Source organism: Hakea prostrata, chromosome 1, assembly GCF_041222555.1.
Source record: "Hakea prostrata isolate BN-2017 chromosome 1, UWA_Hpros_2, whole genome shotgun sequence".
NCBI classification, from domain to species: Eukaryota; Viridiplantae; Streptophyta; class Magnoliopsida; order Proteales; family Proteaceae; genus Hakea; species Hakea prostrata.
Window position 1 is genome coordinate 79,990,946 of NC_142600.1, and position 20,132 is coordinate 80,011,077.

The following is a 20,132-nucleotide window of genomic DNA, read 5'->3' on the forward strand; positions in this document are numbered from 1 at the left end:
CTTGACCGAGATTTTAGATTTCAGCTTGACAAATGCTTTTTCCGGAAACTGCCAGGTCAAGAATCTGACTAGGGCTGATGGGCCCCACAGGCATGTGATACGTGGAATGGCAGATATTTCGTAATTATGATGATTCTCCAGGGTTAATTGTAACTCCCTCAAGAGGCAACTATTTCCCCTGCCGGGTTTACTCGGGCCGACAGTGCATGCCTGCCTCAAAGCCGACAAAACGAAATAGACGACGACGACGACCAACTAACGGTAACGGCCATTTGGCATCCCGTGAATGTGAAACCCAATCCCCAGGCACTCATCAGCGACACTTCAAACGCCAACTGTCGTTAAAAAGGGTCACCGCCGTTATCTGATGGTATCAGCTCCATCACTTCTGCAAAGCGTGCTGTACGGACAAACTACAGTTTCTTTGATTCTGGTCAATACCTAACCACGGTTTAGGGTTAGGTTAACTCTCTGAGAGAGAGAGAAAGGCATATAATAGTAATAGCAAGCGCGGAATGGCCTTTCTTTCTTTTTTGTTTTTCTTTGAAGGATTCGGAAGAAATGGTGGTTTCTGAGCTTCATCTTTCTTCGTGGAAGAGATTTGGATTCGAAAGAACTGAGAAACTGATCAAAGAAAAGGTGGTTTCTGGTTTGTGAAGTGGTTTTGGGAAGCGGTTTTCCGGTAACTGGATCAGGAAATAGAAAGCGAGAGAGTGGCTGATGATATGTACTGACAGAGAAGTTCTGTGAACAAGAATACTGGTGGTTGATGGTTTATCTCATCGTTCGGTATTGTTTCTGTGAATTATTGTAAATCGAAAAAGTTGACTCGATCCAGAATAACGGATTTTCCTTTGTTCGATTCGTGATTCATCTCTGTTTTCATTCTTCGAAGAAAAAATGGGTTAGCAGAGCGTAAAGAAGACGGCAGTTGTCTGTTCATTGACTTGAGTAGTGGCTTTTCCGAGCTTAGGCAAGCTTTCATGGCTTATGCTGAGGATTTAAGAGGTGCTTCGGTTTTGCGGCAGGAAACAGGTGAAATGATCTTTCTCTTGAAGCTTTGTAGTCATCATTGAAGTGTTTCGTTGTAATGCCTGTTGCTTCAGAGCACACTTGGGGCTTTTTTTTATTTCTGCTGATTTGATTTCTTACGTGTATTTGATAGGCTTTAGCGGTGATGAGCTCTATGCGGCACTTTGGAGAGCTTGTGCAGGTCCTCTCGTGGATGTTCCTCGGGAGGGCGAGCGAGTTTTCTACTTCCCGCAAGGTCACATGGAACAAGTAAGTGATGCTCTGTTCTCTTTCTAAATTTATCAGCTACTTTATATTTCCAATTTTTGTTTTCTGGAACCACAGCTGTGGTTCTTGTTTCTTCCTCTTAGTTTGAATGAATGAGGTAATTTTGTTTCTCTATACCGTTTGGGATTCTGTTACAGTTAGAAGCATCGACAAACCAGGAATTGAATCAGCGAATTCCTTTGTTTAATCTTCCTTCCAAAATCCTTTGTCGTGTTATACACATTCAGTTGCTGGTATTCTTCTTCGAAAATCTCTTTCTTTATTTTTCTTTTAAATTTCCAATAAAAGCTTTGTGATTTTGTTGCTTTCTGGTACTGCTAGGCTGAACAAGAAACCGATGAAGTTTACGCGCAGATAACCTTACAACCTGAGGCAGATGTGAGACTTGCTTACTTTTCGTCTTTCAATCCATATCTAATTGCAGAAGGGATGGAGAATATTTATTCTTTTAAATATTTTTTTTGTAATTTCTACAGCAAAATGAGCCGAGAAGTCCTGATCCAAGCCCTTCTGAAACTACGCAACCGGCGGTTCATTCTTTTTGCAAGATTCTAACTGCGTCTGATACAAGCACACATGGAGGATTCTCTGTTCTTCGGAAGCACGCTAACGAATGCCTTCCTCCGTTGGTATTGCTCATTCTATTTCGTTATTCCATTTTTTTTCTTTTCTTTTTTCCACTGTCTCTGTGCATCTTTCGATTTCCTATTTTCTGTTGGATCGTCTTCCTTCGACTTGTACTTTCTTGAAGGACATGAGCCAATCAACACCAACTCAGGAATTGGCAGCTAGGGATCTTCATGGATATGAGTGGCGATTTAAACATATCTTTAGAGGTACCTGCTGTTGCAATTTTCCTTTTGCCGGACATCTAACATTTGGTTGTGCTAGATAAGTCGTATTTATTTTTCAATATGATTGTGATAGGTCAACCCCGTAGGCATTTGCTTACGACTGGATGGAGTACATTTGTCACTTCTAAGAGATTGGTTGCAGGAGATGCTTTTGTTTTCTTGAGGTATTTTGGCAAAGGTCTTATTATGATCTTCTGTCAGCTTTGTAATATCTGGATTTCGCGAGTTTTACTTTGCGGTAGGTTCTCTTTTTACCCTCTCAGAGTGATTATGTAGGGGAGAGAATGGAGAACTATGTGTTGGAGTTAGACGACTTGCTCATCAACAGAGCACTATGCCATCCTCTGTGATATCGAGCCAGAGTATGCATCTTGGAGTACTTGCAACTGCATCTCATGCTGTAGCTACTCAGACCCTTTTTATTGTTTATTACAAGCCAAGGTTGGAAAAGTTCTTTTTTTATTTTTAAGGTTGTTTCTTTTCTGCCAAAGAAACCACCATATGTCTATTCCGTTCACTATCTTGTTAATTATCCCTCTTGTTCATGGTTTTCGTTAGAACGAGTCAGTTCATTATAAGCTTGAACAAGTATTTGGAAGCTTCTAAGAATGCGTTTTCAGTTGGTAAGAGATTCAAGATGAGATTTGAGGGTGAAGATTGCCCTGAAAGAAGGTATTTGTGGGATTTTTTTATCTCTGTTTTGTACGTTTTATGCTATATGTTTACTGCTCTGGCATAATGTTTCCTTGTTTTGGTTGATTAGGTTTACAGGTACCATCGTTGGGGTTGAAGATGTCTCTTCCCAGTGGAAGGACTCCAAGTGGAGGTCATTGAAGGTTGGAATTTCTTCCACATAATCAGTAGTTTAAGGTCTTCTTTTAGATACTTGAATTCTTATATTGTTTATTTTCAGGTTCAATGGGATGAACCATCGTCCTCTATTCAAAGACCAGAGAGGGTTTCTCCTTGGGAGATTGAACCTTTTGTTGCTTCTATTCCTTCTAACCCTATTCAACCACCAGCTGTAAAGAACAAGAGGCCCCGACCACCAATAGACACCCATGTTGTTGGTGAGAGAAACTTTTACCTTTTGTTTTCTGCTTTGTCTGCATTGGGTTGGATGTATTTTGAACTTTACTGTCCTGGAATGTAGAAACTGCAGCTAATTCTGCAGCCTCAGTTTTCTGGTATCCTGGATCCACTCAGTCCCATGATCTAACTCATTCAAGTAGTGCTGAAGCCCAAAGTAATGAAAGCCAGGTTTTGTGGCATCCAAAGCAGAAAGAAGGTAAATGCAATCTCATCGATGGCAGCAATGGCTGTGGCTCCAAGACTTGGACAGATGGGGGCTGGCTGCAATCTCCACAGGTGGATGTTTCCTTGAGTCTCTTTCAAGAGTCAGCATATCACAAAACTGGCATTACAAATTCATTTCTTGAAGGCATTTCTACCTTGGATACATCAAAGCCAAGCAACAACTTGATGCTTGACCTTGTGGACACAGGGAAGAAACCTGAGATGGCTAGTGGTTGCCGGTTGTTTGGATTCAATTTGGTAAATGTATTAGATGTCCCTACAGAGAAGGCATCATCATGTCTTATGAGCGTATCTAGTGCAACTACAGACAGATCCACCCCAGCTAATGGTTCTGGAGCCGATTCGGACCTCTCGAATACACCCAAGGAATGGAAACAATGTTTGTTACAAGTCTCACTGAAAGAGAGTCAAAGTAAGCAGAGTTGCTGCAGTTCTTCCACCAGGAGTCGTATAAAGGTAATGCCAAAACTTCTTGTGTCTTCTATAAAGTTGCACGATAAACCCAGATTAACAACCAAGCTAAAATAGGAGTTTTAGTGGCTGAGGCCATATAAAGAAGAGTCCAGAATGCATATGTTATAAATAGGAAGCACAACAGTAGCCTCCTGTGGCTCTCATCTGATAATGTACTCATAGTATAAACCCTCATTTTAATGCTGAAGGTTCAAATGGAAGGGATTGCAGTTGGTCGGGCTGTTGACTTGACAGTGTTGGAAGGGTATGAACAGCTTATAAATGAGCTGGAAAATATGTTTGAGATTAAAGGAGAGCTTCAGGACAGGGACAAATGGTTACTTGTGTTCACGGATGATGAAGGAGACATGATGCTTCTTGGTGATGATCCTTGGCAGTAAGTAACTTAAAACTATGAACACAATAAACAATACTTTATTCATTTGATTGGATGATCCAAAAAATGATTTTGACTTGAATGTGCTTTTGTAATGTGTTTTCTGCAGGGAGTTTGTTAAGATGGCAAGGAAAATCTCAATCTCCTCAACCCAATTAGTGAAGAAGTCAACTACTCCAGGGAGTAAGTGTTCAACCTCATCTTTAGAGGGTGACAGGATTGTTGTATCGATGGATTCAGAGTTGAAAACTGAAACATGAAAAATTATAAATGTAACAGTGGTTTTTCTCTTGTTTTGAACATTTAGCTGTTTCTTCTTCTCGGGACTAAAAGGGAGTTTCAAAAACTGTGGGTTTGAGTCGGATATATTAAGTTGTACTCTTCCCCTGATTACCTAAATAAAATTGAGGTTTGAAATATAACTAAGAACACAAACAGAAATTACACAAGTGCTTGGCCTACCTTGGTGATTTGTAGTATAGTTGATCTTTGCTATTGGAAACCTTCATGGCAGTCGAAAACTGTTTTTTTCTTGTAGACAAGGGGGATGAGTACAAAACAGACCATTGGCTCAAAAAATGGGGTCTTGGACTGGATGGTTTGAGCCTTGATGTGGTATCTCTGCCTCTTGGGAGGGTTTTCTTTTTAATTTATTCTTTTCATTTTTTTATTACTTTTTGGGGGCACTTGTGTGTAATGTTTCATGCTAATTGAGAAAAGAGAATAAATGATTAGGTAAATATTATAAATAATTAGATATTAGGTAAAGTTTATTTGTCATCTCAATTAAATAAGTTCATATGATTGGACTAAAGTATCTGTGACATGGCATGTTGGATAGGACTTGAAAATCTTGTAAACAGTTATATGTACTTCAATTTTTTTTTTTTTTTTTAATTGGAATTTGATCGATTGAATTTTTGAATTGGTAGTAATTGATCTCGATTGTGAAAGTTTCAGTGTAACTAATTCTAGGGTTTTTCTTCTCACGGGTACTAAATTTTGAGTCCGTTTGCAACGAATCTAGGTTAGATTCAATAGATCATCACATACCGAGAAGATTTTACCATTCTTATTTCTCTATTCACATGGTTGACTCATTTGAGAGGATCCCAAATTTTAATGCTTTGGATTTCATAGACTATTCCATGGTTCGGGCATATTTAAGGGGGAAAATCCTCTGCTGAGCATTATCTCTCTGCCGTACATAATAGTGCAGCAGGAGAGAATGACACTTGAAAGTTCCCAATCTGATGGTTGAGATTTGCAGAATTCATTGCTGAGTCGGTCACCGAGTTGGGTGAGGAATAAGATTGGTCCTCAACCTATGCTAATCGCACCATGAGCACCATTGAAGCTCACACTAAAAGACTTGGACTAGAGATTTGAAGCCCACACCCAAGACTAGAGAAGAGGATGTTAAATACTGGTTTCCGCATGCTGAAGGTGCGTGGTTTTCCAGCTCTCATCCTCTGCTGCACTATTATGCACAGCAGAGACATGCACAACAGATGATCTTTATCAAATTTCAAGGTTCACCTAGAATTCAATATTCTTGCTGCAATACTTTTGACCATACACAAAAAGAGTGTCATCGTGCACAAGGCTCCCAATTACTGTAGGCTTTGAGCGCAACGAGGCCTAGAACATTATTTTAGGGCCTGTTTGGTTACATGAATCCAGAGATTTGAAATCTCTGGATTCATGAATCTGAGAATTATACCCGTTTGGTTGGAAAAATCTCTAAATTCATTAAATCTAGAGATTCATCTTTTTACACTAAAAACGTGAATATTTACATTTATGGGTAAGGGCTGAAATCCAGAGATTTCAAAAAAACTATACATTTGCACATTCACAAAAATCACATCGATCAAATAGTTTTTTAGGATGAATCCGCAAATTTCATTCCACAACCAAACATCTAATTTTATAAATTATAACTTCATAGATTTGAAATCTATATATTTGAAATCTCTAGACTCATGTAACCAAACAGGCCCTTAAACAATTAAAATAAATTTGAAGGGTATTTTAGGTCATTTTGGGTCCAAATTTGGTATTTACCCTAATTTGATGCTAGTAAATACAATTGAATTGTTGGTATTGCCTAAAACCACACTTAAATTGGCATTTTTGATTGGCACATACCCAACTGTATATGCGCAAAACTGGAATTCTAAAATATTATTTTAAACAATTAAACTAAATAAATATGCGCAAGAACAATAAACATCATTATAAAATATTAGTATACAAATACAACTAAGTATAATATACTTGTGTTGGCACCACCTGTATCATATCAATACCAAGTACTATGTCTCGATTGATCCATCTATTGTGAGTCTTGTGACTCATATCTCACGCTAGAAGGCCCGAATGTGATACTTATGAGCTTCTCATCCAAAATATTTTTAAGTCACTCCATTACATTTCTCGTTGATGGTTGTTGAGGTACAGAGAAACTAGAGCTATATAATTGGCGCCATCTATTAATGCAAAACTACTCCCATAAGGAGGGTAATGAGAATAAAGTAATGGAAGAGAGTCAAGAGAACCTAGTGGGTGTGGTGGTGTTGGTGCTGGTGCACATGATGGTAGGTTTGGTCACATACCATATTGGTATATCACCTCCAACATACCAGTCCCTGAGTCACTGGGAGAAATAATCAGGACACTTTAATGATATTGACCCCAACCATTATAACCCCATAAGTAGATGTGGTCCATGTGGCGCCCAGGAGTCATCCAAGCTCATGGATGAACCATCATCGTACCCATAGCAATACGAACAATGGTTATCTCTCAAATAAAAAAACTCCAAAAAACTCTCAAATCTGTTTGAAATCCTATTTGATCGTCGCAAACAATGCTATACCCGTCAAGAATGAAGTGAGACCTATTGCTCTATGTTGAAGGTCAAAAGATATATGGCAAGAATACAAGAAGTATGAGAGAGAAGGTCTGCGGAGCTCTGGAGAAGAGAGAAATTCACGAAAAATAGGTTGGAAAATTGTGGGAAATTCGGCGAAATATCATTTTTTTTATCGCTATTTTCGGTGATTTATCGCAAGATATCGCCAAGATTTTTGCCATTTTTTGTACGTTTCTATCACACCCCACCCGCCAGTATTGGTAAGTGTGGTCCACATTCACAAGATCCTCGGTTTAACCATCAATAATAATAACTACACAACGCCAAATCAAGAACAAATAATAGTTCAATAATTAATATAAAGGAATAAAGAGTCCAAAATCCAATGAAATGTAATAAATATAATCCAAAGAATGAATCAAAGGAAAATGTATCCAAAAAAATGTTTTTAGAAGAAGCAAAGAAAATATCATAATTTAATTATCGTTTTTGTCTTTCTTAGGATTGGAACAACCTTCCACTAATTTCTCGATAAACGGTGTCATAAAACCCTCTCTCATCGACTTATCCAAATGACGAACCACTTGGATCCTCTTGCCGTCAATAGTTGTCATAAGAGCACTCCATGCATTCACATGCAAGGTTTAAAGTATTCCACGATACCACACGATAAATATCTATATTTGACACAACCGATACGATACATCTCGATACGTCTTTCTATTGAATTGAACTAAAATACTTTTCTCAGACGATACAATACTCGATACGGGACGATACGTCTCTTAAAATCACATAACCGATACGATGCTCGATACCGATACTTTAAACCTTGCCCACAGGAGGCTTTGTGTTGTGTAGCACCAATTCTCATTGAAGTCTCCACAGTCTCTTCATTGGAGTTCTCCCATACATATGGAATTTTTTTTGACATCTGTATAGTCATCTGAAGAAAAATAGAAATAATCCATAAAGATGAGTTCTAACGAACTTAGTAAGCCAACAATCTCATATACACATCATGAATAAAAAAGAAAAGGTGATAAACAATAGTATGGATGCATCTAGCAACTAATTATGTAAGTCTCTAATAAGATAGACATGCTTTAAGATATAACACCAACCTTCCTCTCGGTAGTTCTTGTCACTCTAATCTCTTATGGATTGGCTACCTCTGTTAGGATCATGGGCAAGGGGGTACGGTCCTCGTCAATCAACCATGGTCAAGGTTTAGGTCTACACTCTCTCTCACCACAACCATTGGCATGAATATTGGTGCATGTCATAGATTCAACCTAATGTAAGGTCCTATGATGACATACTACATGTGGTCCAGATACTTTCCCTATGACAACAACCAACTCAGTTCGATATCCTCTTCTACCTAGGAATGAGAATCCTCACCGACTGATTACCTCTGTTGGACCCCATTCCCTAATCCTATGGTCGTCCACATATTGTTGGGGTAGGCAGTCTCATATCCCTTTACAACTCCCAAGTCGCCTATTAGGTGTCCATGAGCCCAACCCTAATATATGTAACCCTACAATTATATGATCAACAGTGGACCACTGAAATTCTGACGGACTAACTACTGCTGTTGAAAAACATAGTTATGTCACCATCGTCAAGGGTCATTTGGCTTCAATACCCTTGCTGAAAGCGTAGTAGCATGTGAGGGTACCTAATCATGCAGTCTAGACCATCTAGGTATGTAAACCAATAACCATGACAGTGCTAGGGACATCTGAGAATAGTGTCTCATACCATAATCCTTGATATCTCAAACTAAGAATTCCCAGCAAGGATAACCCTCAATCATAGTTGCACCAAACACATCATTCCACATCAAATGATAAATTAAATACATCTGATATCATCCATAACATGTCATCATCAAGTAATCATATTTAACTATTGTTATAGCAAGTTATAAGACTACATACATGTTCAAAGTGAAAGGCAATTCATCATAACATTTATCAATCATATATGTAATTGTAACCTTATTTGACTTATCGGAAATATCACGAAAAGACATATTAAGTCTCTCAAATAACCACTCCATTAAACATCAGAGATCCCCTAGACTAGGTTTCATTAAGTTCTAAGATCCAAACTACGGAAAAACAATACTGACATAGTCACTATGACCCAACTGGTCGCTTGGGAAGGTTGGTTGGGTCAATTGACCGCTCCCCTCTTGCGCAGAATTCCAAGTCCGAAATTCAAACTGTTGATCACCCATCATCGGTTTGATTTTGGGTTGATTCAAGTCCAAACTTTGTTTTTAAAACTCCAGAGAGGTCTCCATACACCAGATCATTGAAGAAAAATTATTCGAATCCACATCATCTTCTTCAACAAGATCAACCCTAGATTCAAATATGAAAATCCATCTCCTGGCATGATCCAATCCAAATCAGATCTAATCACTCCAATTCACCACTACAGAATTTTAGAGGGAGGAACTAACCTCTAAAATATCTGAAAGTCAAAGCAAGATCCAAGCCTTCTTCACGAATCGAGGGTTCTTCACCACCAACCACGTGTACACAACCTCTACTCAGTTCACAATAGCATCCATGAATATAATAATGTGAAATTAGGTCATGAATGGTTACTTATAGAGGGTCGGGAGCAAAACCAAGTTTAAAACCCGTAATCAGACCGACCGGTGGCTTGAGGTGGTTGGTTGGGTCAATCAACCGCCTTAAACAACCACCCCCATACTTTACAGTACTTGGGTGTCTTTGCTCTCCCGATTGATCCCCAACATCAATGTAACTTAAACCAACACGTGGAGGGCTCTTATCTTGATCTCGGACATCTTCAAAACTCAACTCGTCTCATGGTAGAAATCCATCTACCCAATTCATCTGGGTTCCACCTAGATCTTTTTCGGGTTCTTAGTAAGGCATGTTCTTTGCCAGTAGTATCCAAATCCATGGGTTCAGGGTCTGAATCATGGGCTTCAATCCAAAAAGCCCACAACTTCTTTTGGCTAGAACTTCTAATACTTGGACCTGCAATACAAATTGTTGGCTAGAAATAGGGGGTGTTATTACAATTTCAGTTTCGTTTTGGGAAAAAAAAAGGTAATGTCGAACCAACCAATATTTTCAATGAAATGTTTTTTTATATATTTCCTTATTAATAATATTCAAAGCAATTTCGTATTGATTAAGTGCCCCCACAAGGTTTACCCCAAAAAAAAGTGCCCCCACAATAATTTCCTTTGAAACAAATGCAACCCTAAAAAGGACCATAAGAGTTCAATATAGTTGTTTATAACATTCAAATAAGCCTACTAGTTTACAACAAAAAGGATGGAACAACGGAATTACGTCAACTAAATCTCCTCTCATAAAGGGATGTAAACGAATCAAATGGTGGTTATATCATATTCGCATCCTATTATATTCATACAGATTCTAATAACATTCTATCAATTCTCAAATGAATTCAATATGATTAGGATGATAGTCAAACAATTATTCTCTTAATTAAATTCTTCTAAATAGATATGAATACGGATTGAATACAAGTTTTCGACTAGTTATTAACATCTTTGCCATTTTATTTGTGAGGGATAGGTTTGACATTAAAAATTTAGCAACTTTCACAATTATTTTAGTAGAGAAACTAGAAAAATAGTCACGCGTCTCAAGTAAAACATCTATAAAAATAAAATAAAATTCCAAACAAGTAACTTGATCAAATAATTTTATCAGACGGGTAACTAGTAAAAAAATGGTATACCATATCCGTGTCCAATTATTAATCAAACGATAAGAACAACGCAAAACGGATGCAGATACAAATTCGGAAGCAAATTTCTGTTATCCAATTACACCCCTAAAATCTATAATGTCAATTTTTTTTTTGTGGGGGTACTAGGGCAAATGTAAATATTCAGAGCGAGGTAATGCAGATGCTACTTTTTTCTATTCATAAAATTGAAACTTGCAACTCACCAGACCCCCAGGAGATCATGACTGGGTTCTGCGACATGCAGGGAATGCTCACAATGGAAAATAAGACATTTCGCCGCCAATGCTAAAACCAGGTCTGTGTATCACCAACAACTTACAAGAACGTTCTCTTGCTGCATTTCATTCTTTCCCCTTCTTACTTTCATAGGTGACTAAGAAAACAAAAAATCAAAGGAACCCAGACTCGGACATTGACAGTTTGACATAATAAGGCATCAAAACAGGATGAAATGCTGCATGATGGTACAAAAGAAAGCTTGACACTCACTGCATTCAAGAAGACCCAACATCATCCACCCATAAAAAAAGTGGCTCTGCTGGGGTGAAAGGCAATGAAAACCTGACAAGGTGACTACATCCTTAACGCCAATGATCCTGGAAACCAAACAAGACAATATTTAATCTAGGAATTTGATGTAGTAATTTCTATTTCAATCAAAATGATAAAACAAACGTAACAGATTATTCTAAGATTTTAATTAGATAATTCCACAACAGGTCATCAAAACAATGGGGAAGGAGCTTGCTTTCACTCATAGTAGAAAGAGAACCACATCATCCATCACCAAATTTGGTGGTTGATGACACTCCTAAAACTATGCGACAAGCATCTCACCTGTGTACAATAGGTGAGGCAGAATATCCATCACATTCTTGTCATAATGAAGAGCATTTTTCTCTACAAACATTTCCGTGCATATCACCAGCAAGTGAAACAGAACTCAGATGAGTTCCCAATAAAGGGTTCAAGATACTACAGAAACAGGATCTTTTTTTCTTGTTGCTGGTTGGGGGGTGTGGGTGAATGGGAAGGTGATCAAAGAACTGAAGGGTGGACAACTACTTTACAGTCTAAAAAATATAATGAAGGCAATGATTGGGAAGTAAGGCCAATTGGCTTCCACCTAAAAACCATCACACTAGGAGAAGCAGTGATGTCTTCTGCATGGGTCATAGATGCCCCAATGCATAACAATGTCGCTAGTGATTAGTAAAACACAGCCAATTGTGTGCTAAATGGAGACAATGCAAGGCATTTGGATTCCCCAGACCGCAGCAGGAGAATCACTTTGACTATTGACAAACACATGATAGAACCTTAAAAATGACAAGTCTATATTAAATGTTCTACTCCCCAGCAAACAATCTGGCTTGCAAAAAGACCATGAAGATCAAGAGCTTTCATTTGGAATTTCTATTAGAATGTGTTTTCTAAATTCAAAAAAAAAAAAAAAGTTGGGGTAATTAAATGCATGGCACCCATGTTAAGAACAAGGAAGAAAATTCGACCGATACAGGAATTTCGACCTTGCAAAAGGCCGAAATTTCGTTCTAAACTGGACACTTTTTTCTAGAAATTGGAACTTCAATTTCGGGCCTCATATGGAATCAAAATGATTTGGATTCTTGCATAATACCTATTTCAAGCATAATAAACAAAATGGAACTAGTATTTTGCCCCAAAAAAAAAAAACCATTGAAAATTTATCATTCAAGTATACTAACAAATGATTGGTTCCGACAAGTGCAAATTGTATTGCATACAAGCATAGAATCATCAGCATACATGAATTGTTTGGTAGAATGGTTACATATACAACAAGTCAACAAAATAAAATAACCGACTAGATCAAGTGATGGTGTTTCACATATATAAAGTTGAAGCCTATATATCATATATACATAAAATAAAAATACATAATTTTAAAAATAATTATTAAAATCAAAAAATAAAAAAGTGGTAGCAAATAATAAAAAGATAAGTAACAAAACACAATCATAGATCACCTAGACTAAACATATATTAATTTCAAGGCAATACAAGATCATTTAAGGCACAAACAAAACAAAAATAAAATAAAATAAAAAATGAAAAGTTTGAAACTGTTGGATATGGCTTATGCTTCACATTTTATTGTTGTCGGAGTTTTCTTTGTAGTTGTTGTGGCTTAGGAGGTGTTTGAAGGCAAAAAAATTGAGCAAAAGAGGTGTTTGAAGGCAAAGGATTTGTGAAAATTAGGTGAAAATGGGATAGAAAACAACAAAAACTAAGGAAAAACAAGTAGGAATGTTGAAATGTTCGAAATTTCGGTAGAAATAGTCGAAATTTTGTTGAAATGGTCGAAATTTCGGTCGCTCCAAAATTTCGGTCGAAATTTGAAATTTGACACTTTTCAAAAATAATTGGAATTTCGTTTCGCTTTTGAAAAATGCATACATTTCGACCGAAATTTCGACAATTTCGGTCGACTTCTATGGTTATGAAGAGTGAGGGCAATAGGGCACAAAAAGAAGGGGGATAAGGAAAAGCATTTTAGGGCTACAAAATCAAAATGTAAACTTACGTTTCCTTTCCAACAAGTTCCTCATTTCATATGGGATGTTTTTAATGCATGGGGTGGGCAAATATAATATCCACCTCAGCAAAAAAGTACCTTAATTTAAAGAAACTTGTCTTGTCATACTCACACCTCACTTCACCAAACAAACTCACATTTTGGTATTTTGTCCCCCACCCCTTTAACTTTTTCCCCATTTTTCCATCAAATAAATGAAGTCTAAGATTCTACTTCTTGAGGACCAACTATCAGAAAAGCAAGGGAAAAACCCCTAAAGAGTGTTTTCATCTAAGGGCGGTACACTCCAGTATTTTTCACAAGATACCAAGAGTTGTTATTTTCTCAATCTAACTCCAACAACAGGGGATTACATTCCACATAAAGAAAATTAAAAGACTAACTCTATAACTAGGACAGTAGTTCAAATAAGGAAACTAACAAAATTAGAAGCCAAATATTCAATACAACTAAATTCTAAAACAAATAAAATAAAGTAAACAAAGACATCACAACAACAACAATAAGCCTTGTCCCAACTAAATGGGGTCAGCTACGTGAATTATGGCCTTCCAATCAGTTATGTTTGAAGCCATGTTAAATACAACGCCTAAGCTAAGCATATCTTTCTCATCACTTCTCTTAAGGTTATCTTAGGTCTACCCCAACTCTTCTAGGTCCTTCAATTTGGATTATATCACTTCTTCGTACAGGGGTATTTATAGGTCTCTGTTGAACATGGTCGTGCTACCTCAAATGACTTTCCCGAAACTTATCACTTATGGGAGCAACACCCCAACCAACTCTAATATGATTATTCTTTATCTTATCCTTCCTAGTTTTGCCATTCATTCATCTTAGCATCCTCATTTCTACTACACTAAGTTTATCTATATGATTTTTTTTTACAATCCAACACTTTGCATTGTCCATCATAGCTAGTCAAATGACGGTTTTATAAAATTTTCCTTTAAGCTTTAATGGAATACGTCGATCACCCAAAATCTCGGACGCACGTCTCCAATTCATCCACCATATTTTAATTCTTTAGAAAACATCCTCTATATCACCTCTTTTATTGATGATTGAACCTAGGTACCTAAAAGAATCACTTTGAGGAATCTCCTTATTGTCAAGTTTCACCACCTCATTGTCTACCCGATCATGACTAAAATTACAAACTAAATATTTTGTCTTCATTCTACTTAATTTAAAGTAAACAAAGACATTACGCTGCAAATTTTAGGATAGGCTGCTAGGGTAGGCTGTGACAGAAGGAGAATTGGAAAAACAAGAAAAAGTGAAATACATTGGGGAAACAGGGAAGAAAATCCACAATCATATCCTCCAATAAGAGTCAATTTCTCTCACAATTCAGTCTAACTGCAGTTGGGTGTTACAAGCATGTATTTAAAGGGAAAGAACACAAATCCTAGTTGAAATATGAAACTCAAAACAAAGTTCAAACCAAAGGCAACTCTTTCCAAGGTAGGAAAACTGAAACAATTAGAAAACCAAAAATAAGATATCAAATAATTTATTTAATTAAATCTTAACTGTTGTTGGACCAAAACCCATTGGACCAGCTCTTTTTAGGGTTGGATCAGAGCCCATTAGACCAGTCTATTGATGCTGCATCACATTATTTCCCCAAATAACATAAATTGTGTATATTTTACTAGACCCATGACTGAAACTGCATTTGTTTCATCTTTATCTGAATACCTAATTGGGTCTGGGTTGGTTGAAGGCAGTGTATCTACATCAGGAATCTTCCGAAACAATAGTTCAAAGGAGGACTTTTGACAAATAATCTATCATTTTTCTATCAGCCACCTCTGTCCATGAGGCTGAAACCTGGGATCACTTCAAATCCTCCAGACCTAGCATATACACATGATTCTGATATCAGTAGCAAACATGCTTAAAATAATAGAGAAAAAGTACTTATCTACTACACCGTCTGCAATATAAATCACAAGATTAATTTCATTTAGAACCTATTTAATAAAAACTACAGTTACTTTAGAAAATATATTCACCACTCAAATCATAGGATTCCTGATGTTTAGACATGCTTGCCAGTTGTGAAGACATGCTTGACAAATGACTTCTGGATACCCCTAAATACTACATGTAGTACAGAGAAACTTAACCAACACAAAAGAAGAAGATAAAGAGACAGGTACGATGACAAAAAGAGGAGCTAGACAACCTAGGACTGGAAGGAATCTAGAGAAGAACCCTTTACTTGTTCCTATGCTTTCCAAAAGAATGCTCAAATAAGTTATGTGAAACCCACTAAAAACCCTACACAAAAAATAAACAGATACACATTCAAAAAACATTATAAAGTGAAAGTGAAATATCTAAACTAGGCAATCACAGAGTCCACATATATATATATATATATATATATTTTTTTTTTTTTTTTTTTTGGGGGGGGGGGGGAAGAGAAGGGAAGAAAAAACTGTATCTAAAACAAGAATATCATGCAGGGCAGCATCTGGGAAAAGATGGATAAAGAAGCACTAAGGATATGTGTTTTCTTACTCAGACTATAGCACAGTTGTATGTGCTGCAGAGCTGCTGCAGAGCTGTCAGGTTGCTTGGATCAAGACATCTACTCATGATGTCAGGATACTTCCCTGGAGAGAGGGCAGAGAGTCCTGCCAGTGACTTCACCAAGAATTCTTTGGGATCATTAATTTCCCTCACAGGATCTTCCTCTTTCTTCCCAGCATTGTAAAGTTGGGCAAAGGTAGCAGTATAGCAGGACTCTGCTATATCTGGAATTTCTGGTTCCTCTTCAACCCTCTCTTGCTCTGGTCGTGAAATAAGTGTAACAATGCTATCCAGTAATCTTCCCCAGAGGAGAACAGATGAAGCATCCAAAAGAGCTGCAGATTCACAAAGAAGCCTGGTGGAAGCAACTGACGTCAATTTCAACTCAATGTTTCCAGTGATCAGCTTGAGATGAGGTATCCAGAATTGCTCAAGGATGATAAGAAATATATTAGGCTGAACAGCATTCATCGAATCAACCAGAGTCACAGTCCCATGTTTGACCAAGAACAGAGACATGAAGATAACCAAAGACTTAATGAATTTTACGGTGCGATGACTCTGCATCCGTGTAAAAAGTGCAGCCCAAATGTGAGTCACAAAGGGTGCTATCACATCATAACCCAGATTCTCTATAACAGTGTTGAGCACATAGAATCCTAGATCTTCTGTGCTAGAGACGGAGACAAGTTTGTTAAATATCCCAAGAACTTCACTCAGTCTCCCATCTTGGGTCACTTCATGGGGTGTCTTTTGAAGGAAAGCTTGAAGCAGCCGCACAAGGGCTGGAGCATTTGCAGATCTCTGCCAGGTTTCAGGTTGGAGTAGAAGCTTGAATATATGCATGTAATTTTGTGAGAAGGGAGGTCTATTGAGCTCAACAAGCTGTGCCAAGAGCTGGAATGCATAGGGCCAGAACTCGGTTACATCATTAACCAAGATGGTCTGGAGGATGGGGAAAAGGCTTGCTTCAAATGCAGATATGAGAGAAGGGTCCTTCTCACAAGCCCGCCTAATCAAACCAGCAACTGCCTCAAACAAATAATGATTGAAAGTGGGGGTCTTTGGGTTCTTGCAGACCTCAGTCAGAATGGATGTCAGGCCAGTAATGCAGGCTCCAGCAACCTCACCAGAAATGTCTGCAACTCCCAGAACTCGCATTATGCACTTCATTATGTAAGGATTCTCTTCAGATTCTGGAAATCTTAAAGCAGTAAAGAGGTTATTCATCAACACCAAAAGAAATGGATTAATATCTGATGAACCATACCTCGGACTTCCTACCTCATCCTTAACAAGCAAAAGCTTCTCAATGCAACTTGCAGCATAAGAGTGAACAACATTTGATTCAGAACCCAGAAAACGTACAACATGAGGAATTAAAGCAATCGCAACATCCTTCGGTATCTGGTACCGAAACATAGTAAAAAATTTCAAAGCCCCTGCCTTTAACATGGGGAAACTATTTACATCCTGGCTTTGCAACTCAGGGACAATGACTGATCCAAAAAATCTATGCACATCCACAAGGTCTGTCGAGACTGAACTGCCCTTAGCCTTTTTGGTAGAGAGGGAGACAACCAAGTATATAGCACAGTCTTTCTCCTTCCAATTAGCAGCCGTGTTTTGAGCAAAGCTCGTCAGCATGTTCTCTATCTGAACAGAAATTATAGCAGTGACCTGATCCTTGTAATTAGTAGCAATGCCTTTTAGAAGCTCACAGGCAATCCTTCTCCGAGTATCAACATCACTCCCTTCCATATCCCTCCTGATGAACTCAACATAATTATCTTCGAAGAGGTTCTCATCCTCATCTCTCAGACGTACATTGGGGATAACAATGCTCTGACAGATCTGTTGTAGGATACCAGGATCGGCAAACAAATTATGGTGCACACTCGTGCTAACTGTATTCAAAAATCTTATTGCCGTAACGGTTAACCGGTCCCGACTTGAGGAAGCAGAAGCAGTTACAAGGAGACCCCAGACGGCCGAGGCAAAATCTTTCAAATATCCTTGAAACTCTTCCTCATTCTTTTCCATGTACAAGTTAATGTTCTCACAGACAGCTGCCCGGAGCTCATCAACAAGCGCAAGCCCATCACCACCGCCACCTTCAAGCGCTGGGTATGTGGTTGTAAGATACTTTCGAAACTCAGTCATCCACTCGTTCATATGGTCTTCAAAGAACTCTGGAAGCTCTTGAAAGTTAAGAGAGTAAAAGATCCTACAACAAAGCCGTTGTGACTCTAACAATGGGCGAAGGGAAATAGCCGTAGCACCAGAACTAGTAGAGGAATCAATGAGAGAAGCAGTTCGGAGGAAAATTTCGAGTAGAGGTGCAGCAAAATTATCAAGGCAGTATTTGAGATCAAGAAAAAGGTCATTGGATTTGTATTGGTACCGAAACTTTTTGAAGATAGAATTGGCGGTACCAAGTATGCCATTGATGGAGGCATAATCAGTGGCCTGTCGAACGTTCGAGACAAGCTCCGGTAGCAGTGTAGGCCATGATTTGGGGAAATCACACTTGCCAATCAAAGCAAGGGCTTCGCTAAGTTGGCTCTGAATACGCCCAGTCGAGGAAAGCATGAGAGGGACAATTAGGGTTTTGATCTGCTCCTTCTCCTGGTCAGAGATTGGGGATAGTTCAAGAACTGGGAGAGAGCCTTTGTTGTCCGATGCACGTTCCGGAGCCCACCGTGCACGTACATGGTTTTTGAAGCTAACAGCGGCGGCCTGACGGATCTGTTCATCCACCGAGGGTTCCGCAACAAGGCGGAGAACAGTGAGGCCGTAGTTGGGCTTGTCCGCCATGTCAGAAATGGCCGCTTCAGCCTGACGGCGAGGCCCAGGATTGTGAGATAGGGTTTGAAGGAAGCACTGAGAGAGATGTTCTAGGGTTTCTCCCATTGTTTTGAAACGATGGAAATGTCTTTCCCTGTGGATTGAAGATTTGAAAATATGCTATATATTTATTCGCGGCTAGGGTTTTTCTTTATCTTCTAAGAATCTTGGAAAGATAAACCTACAGAAAAATGGACAAATCAAATGCAGCGAAGCAGGGTTTCTGTGAAACTACTAAGAACTAAAGAAACTTCAGAAGATTCAGAACCAAGAACTGTAAGCGGAAAGAAGAGATAGAAATAGATTAGTACCTGAGAGAGCTGCGAACAAGGGTGATGATCTCTCACCACCACACTTGAGCAGCAGAGATCAACGAAGAGCCGTTCCCACCGAGTTTTTGAATAACGTAGAAATCCAGACGAGACGATGATGCACTTTAAGTAAGCGTTTGGCTATTTCACTCTCGGGTCTCGGTTCGGGTAGTAGGGATGAATGGACCATGGATATTAATGCACCGCACCGGATAACATGTCGCCTATTTTGAAATCGGACTATCAATCAACTCGTGACGGTTTTGCCCTTGAATTTTCCTCAAGAAATCAACTGCGTTGACAGTTTTACCCCCGCCTCGTATTGTACATTTGTACACCGATGAGTTGGTCATTAGCAATGTTAATTACATATTAAATTCTCTACTTAGAAAATGAAACTCAATGAAACTAAAGAGCCTAATCAGTCTCTTTAATTTCCTTAAAGAAGGTTCAAAGAAACCCAATCCAGCCAATTTGGGGGCTTGGGCGAATAGTTTTGCGACACTTGTTATAAAAAAAACTCCACACCGAGATCGGGCAAAAGGATAATGAAACTCGTTAGGTTTTGAATACTCTTAAAATCGTTAGATCTTTTACATAGCGTGTATCATAACCTCACACCTCTACGGACAACATCCGTACAAGCGCAAATAAAAATACACAAAAAAACAAGCACTAGCATCTACTTTATACAGGTAATGTCAACCTAGACAAGCCATCAGCAATACAATTAGCTGTTCTTAGAACAAAAGTAACAATACAATTCTCAATTGCAAGGTAGTGTACTTAGCAATATGGACTGCATTGTTTTGATATTGTAGAATTGGGTAGTTAGCCAAAAGTACATTTGAAAGCCTCACTCACATAAGTGACCTTATTT

At 38.4% G+C, this 20,132-nt stretch overlaps 2 protein-coding genes across 4 annotated transcripts; one reads left to right on the forward strand and one right to left on the reverse strand.

Moving 5' to 3' along the window:
* The first annotated feature begins 494 nt into the window (after positions 1-494).
* On the forward strand, positions 495-4,780 carry LOC149030389 (auxin response factor 11-like). 2 transcript variants are annotated; one of them, XM_089142689.1, is made up of 14 exons: positions 495-1,035; positions 1,166-1,281; positions 1,437-1,532; positions 1,621-1,677; positions 1,776-1,928; positions 2,051-2,135; positions 2,227-2,317; positions 2,430-2,594; positions 2,712-2,825; positions 2,917-2,989; positions 3,067-3,223; positions 3,307-3,926; positions 4,133-4,320; positions 4,430-4,780. In XM_089142689.1, the coding sequence occupies exons 1-14, from the start codon at positions 984-986 to the stop codon at positions 4,578-4,580; spliced, it is 2,118 nt and encodes a 705-aa protein (XP_088998815.1). In that variant the 5' UTR covers positions 495-983; the 3' UTR covers positions 4,581-4,780. The 2 variants fall into 2 exon arrangements, with proteins under 2 accessions (XP_088998815.1, XP_088998816.1); XM_089142690.1 differs by having other exon boundaries at positions 3,316-3,926.
* Positions 4,781-7,742: 2,962 nt separating this feature from the next.
* Positions 7,743-19,361, reverse strand: LOC149030390 (cellular apoptosis susceptibility protein, putative / importin-alpha re-exporter). 2 transcript variants are annotated; one of them, XR_016171268.1, is made up of 4 exons: positions 19,253-19,361; positions 16,083-19,122; positions 11,176-11,568; positions 7,743-8,144 (listed from the first exon to the last, which is right to left on the reverse strand). XR_016171268.1 is itself a non-coding variant. In XM_089142691.1 (3 exons), the coding sequence occupies exon 2, from the start codon at positions 19,005-19,007 to the stop codon at positions 16,083-16,085; it is 2,925 nt and encodes a 974-aa protein (XP_088998817.1). In that variant the 5' UTR covers positions 19,008-19,122; positions 19,253-19,361; the 3' UTR covers positions 11,126-11,568. The 2 variants fall into 2 exon arrangements, 1 of the variants encoding a protein (XP_088998817.1); XM_089142691.1 differs by lacking the exon at positions 7,743-8,144 and having other exon boundaries at positions 11,126-11,568.
* Positions 19,362-20,132: the final 771 nt, after the last annotated feature.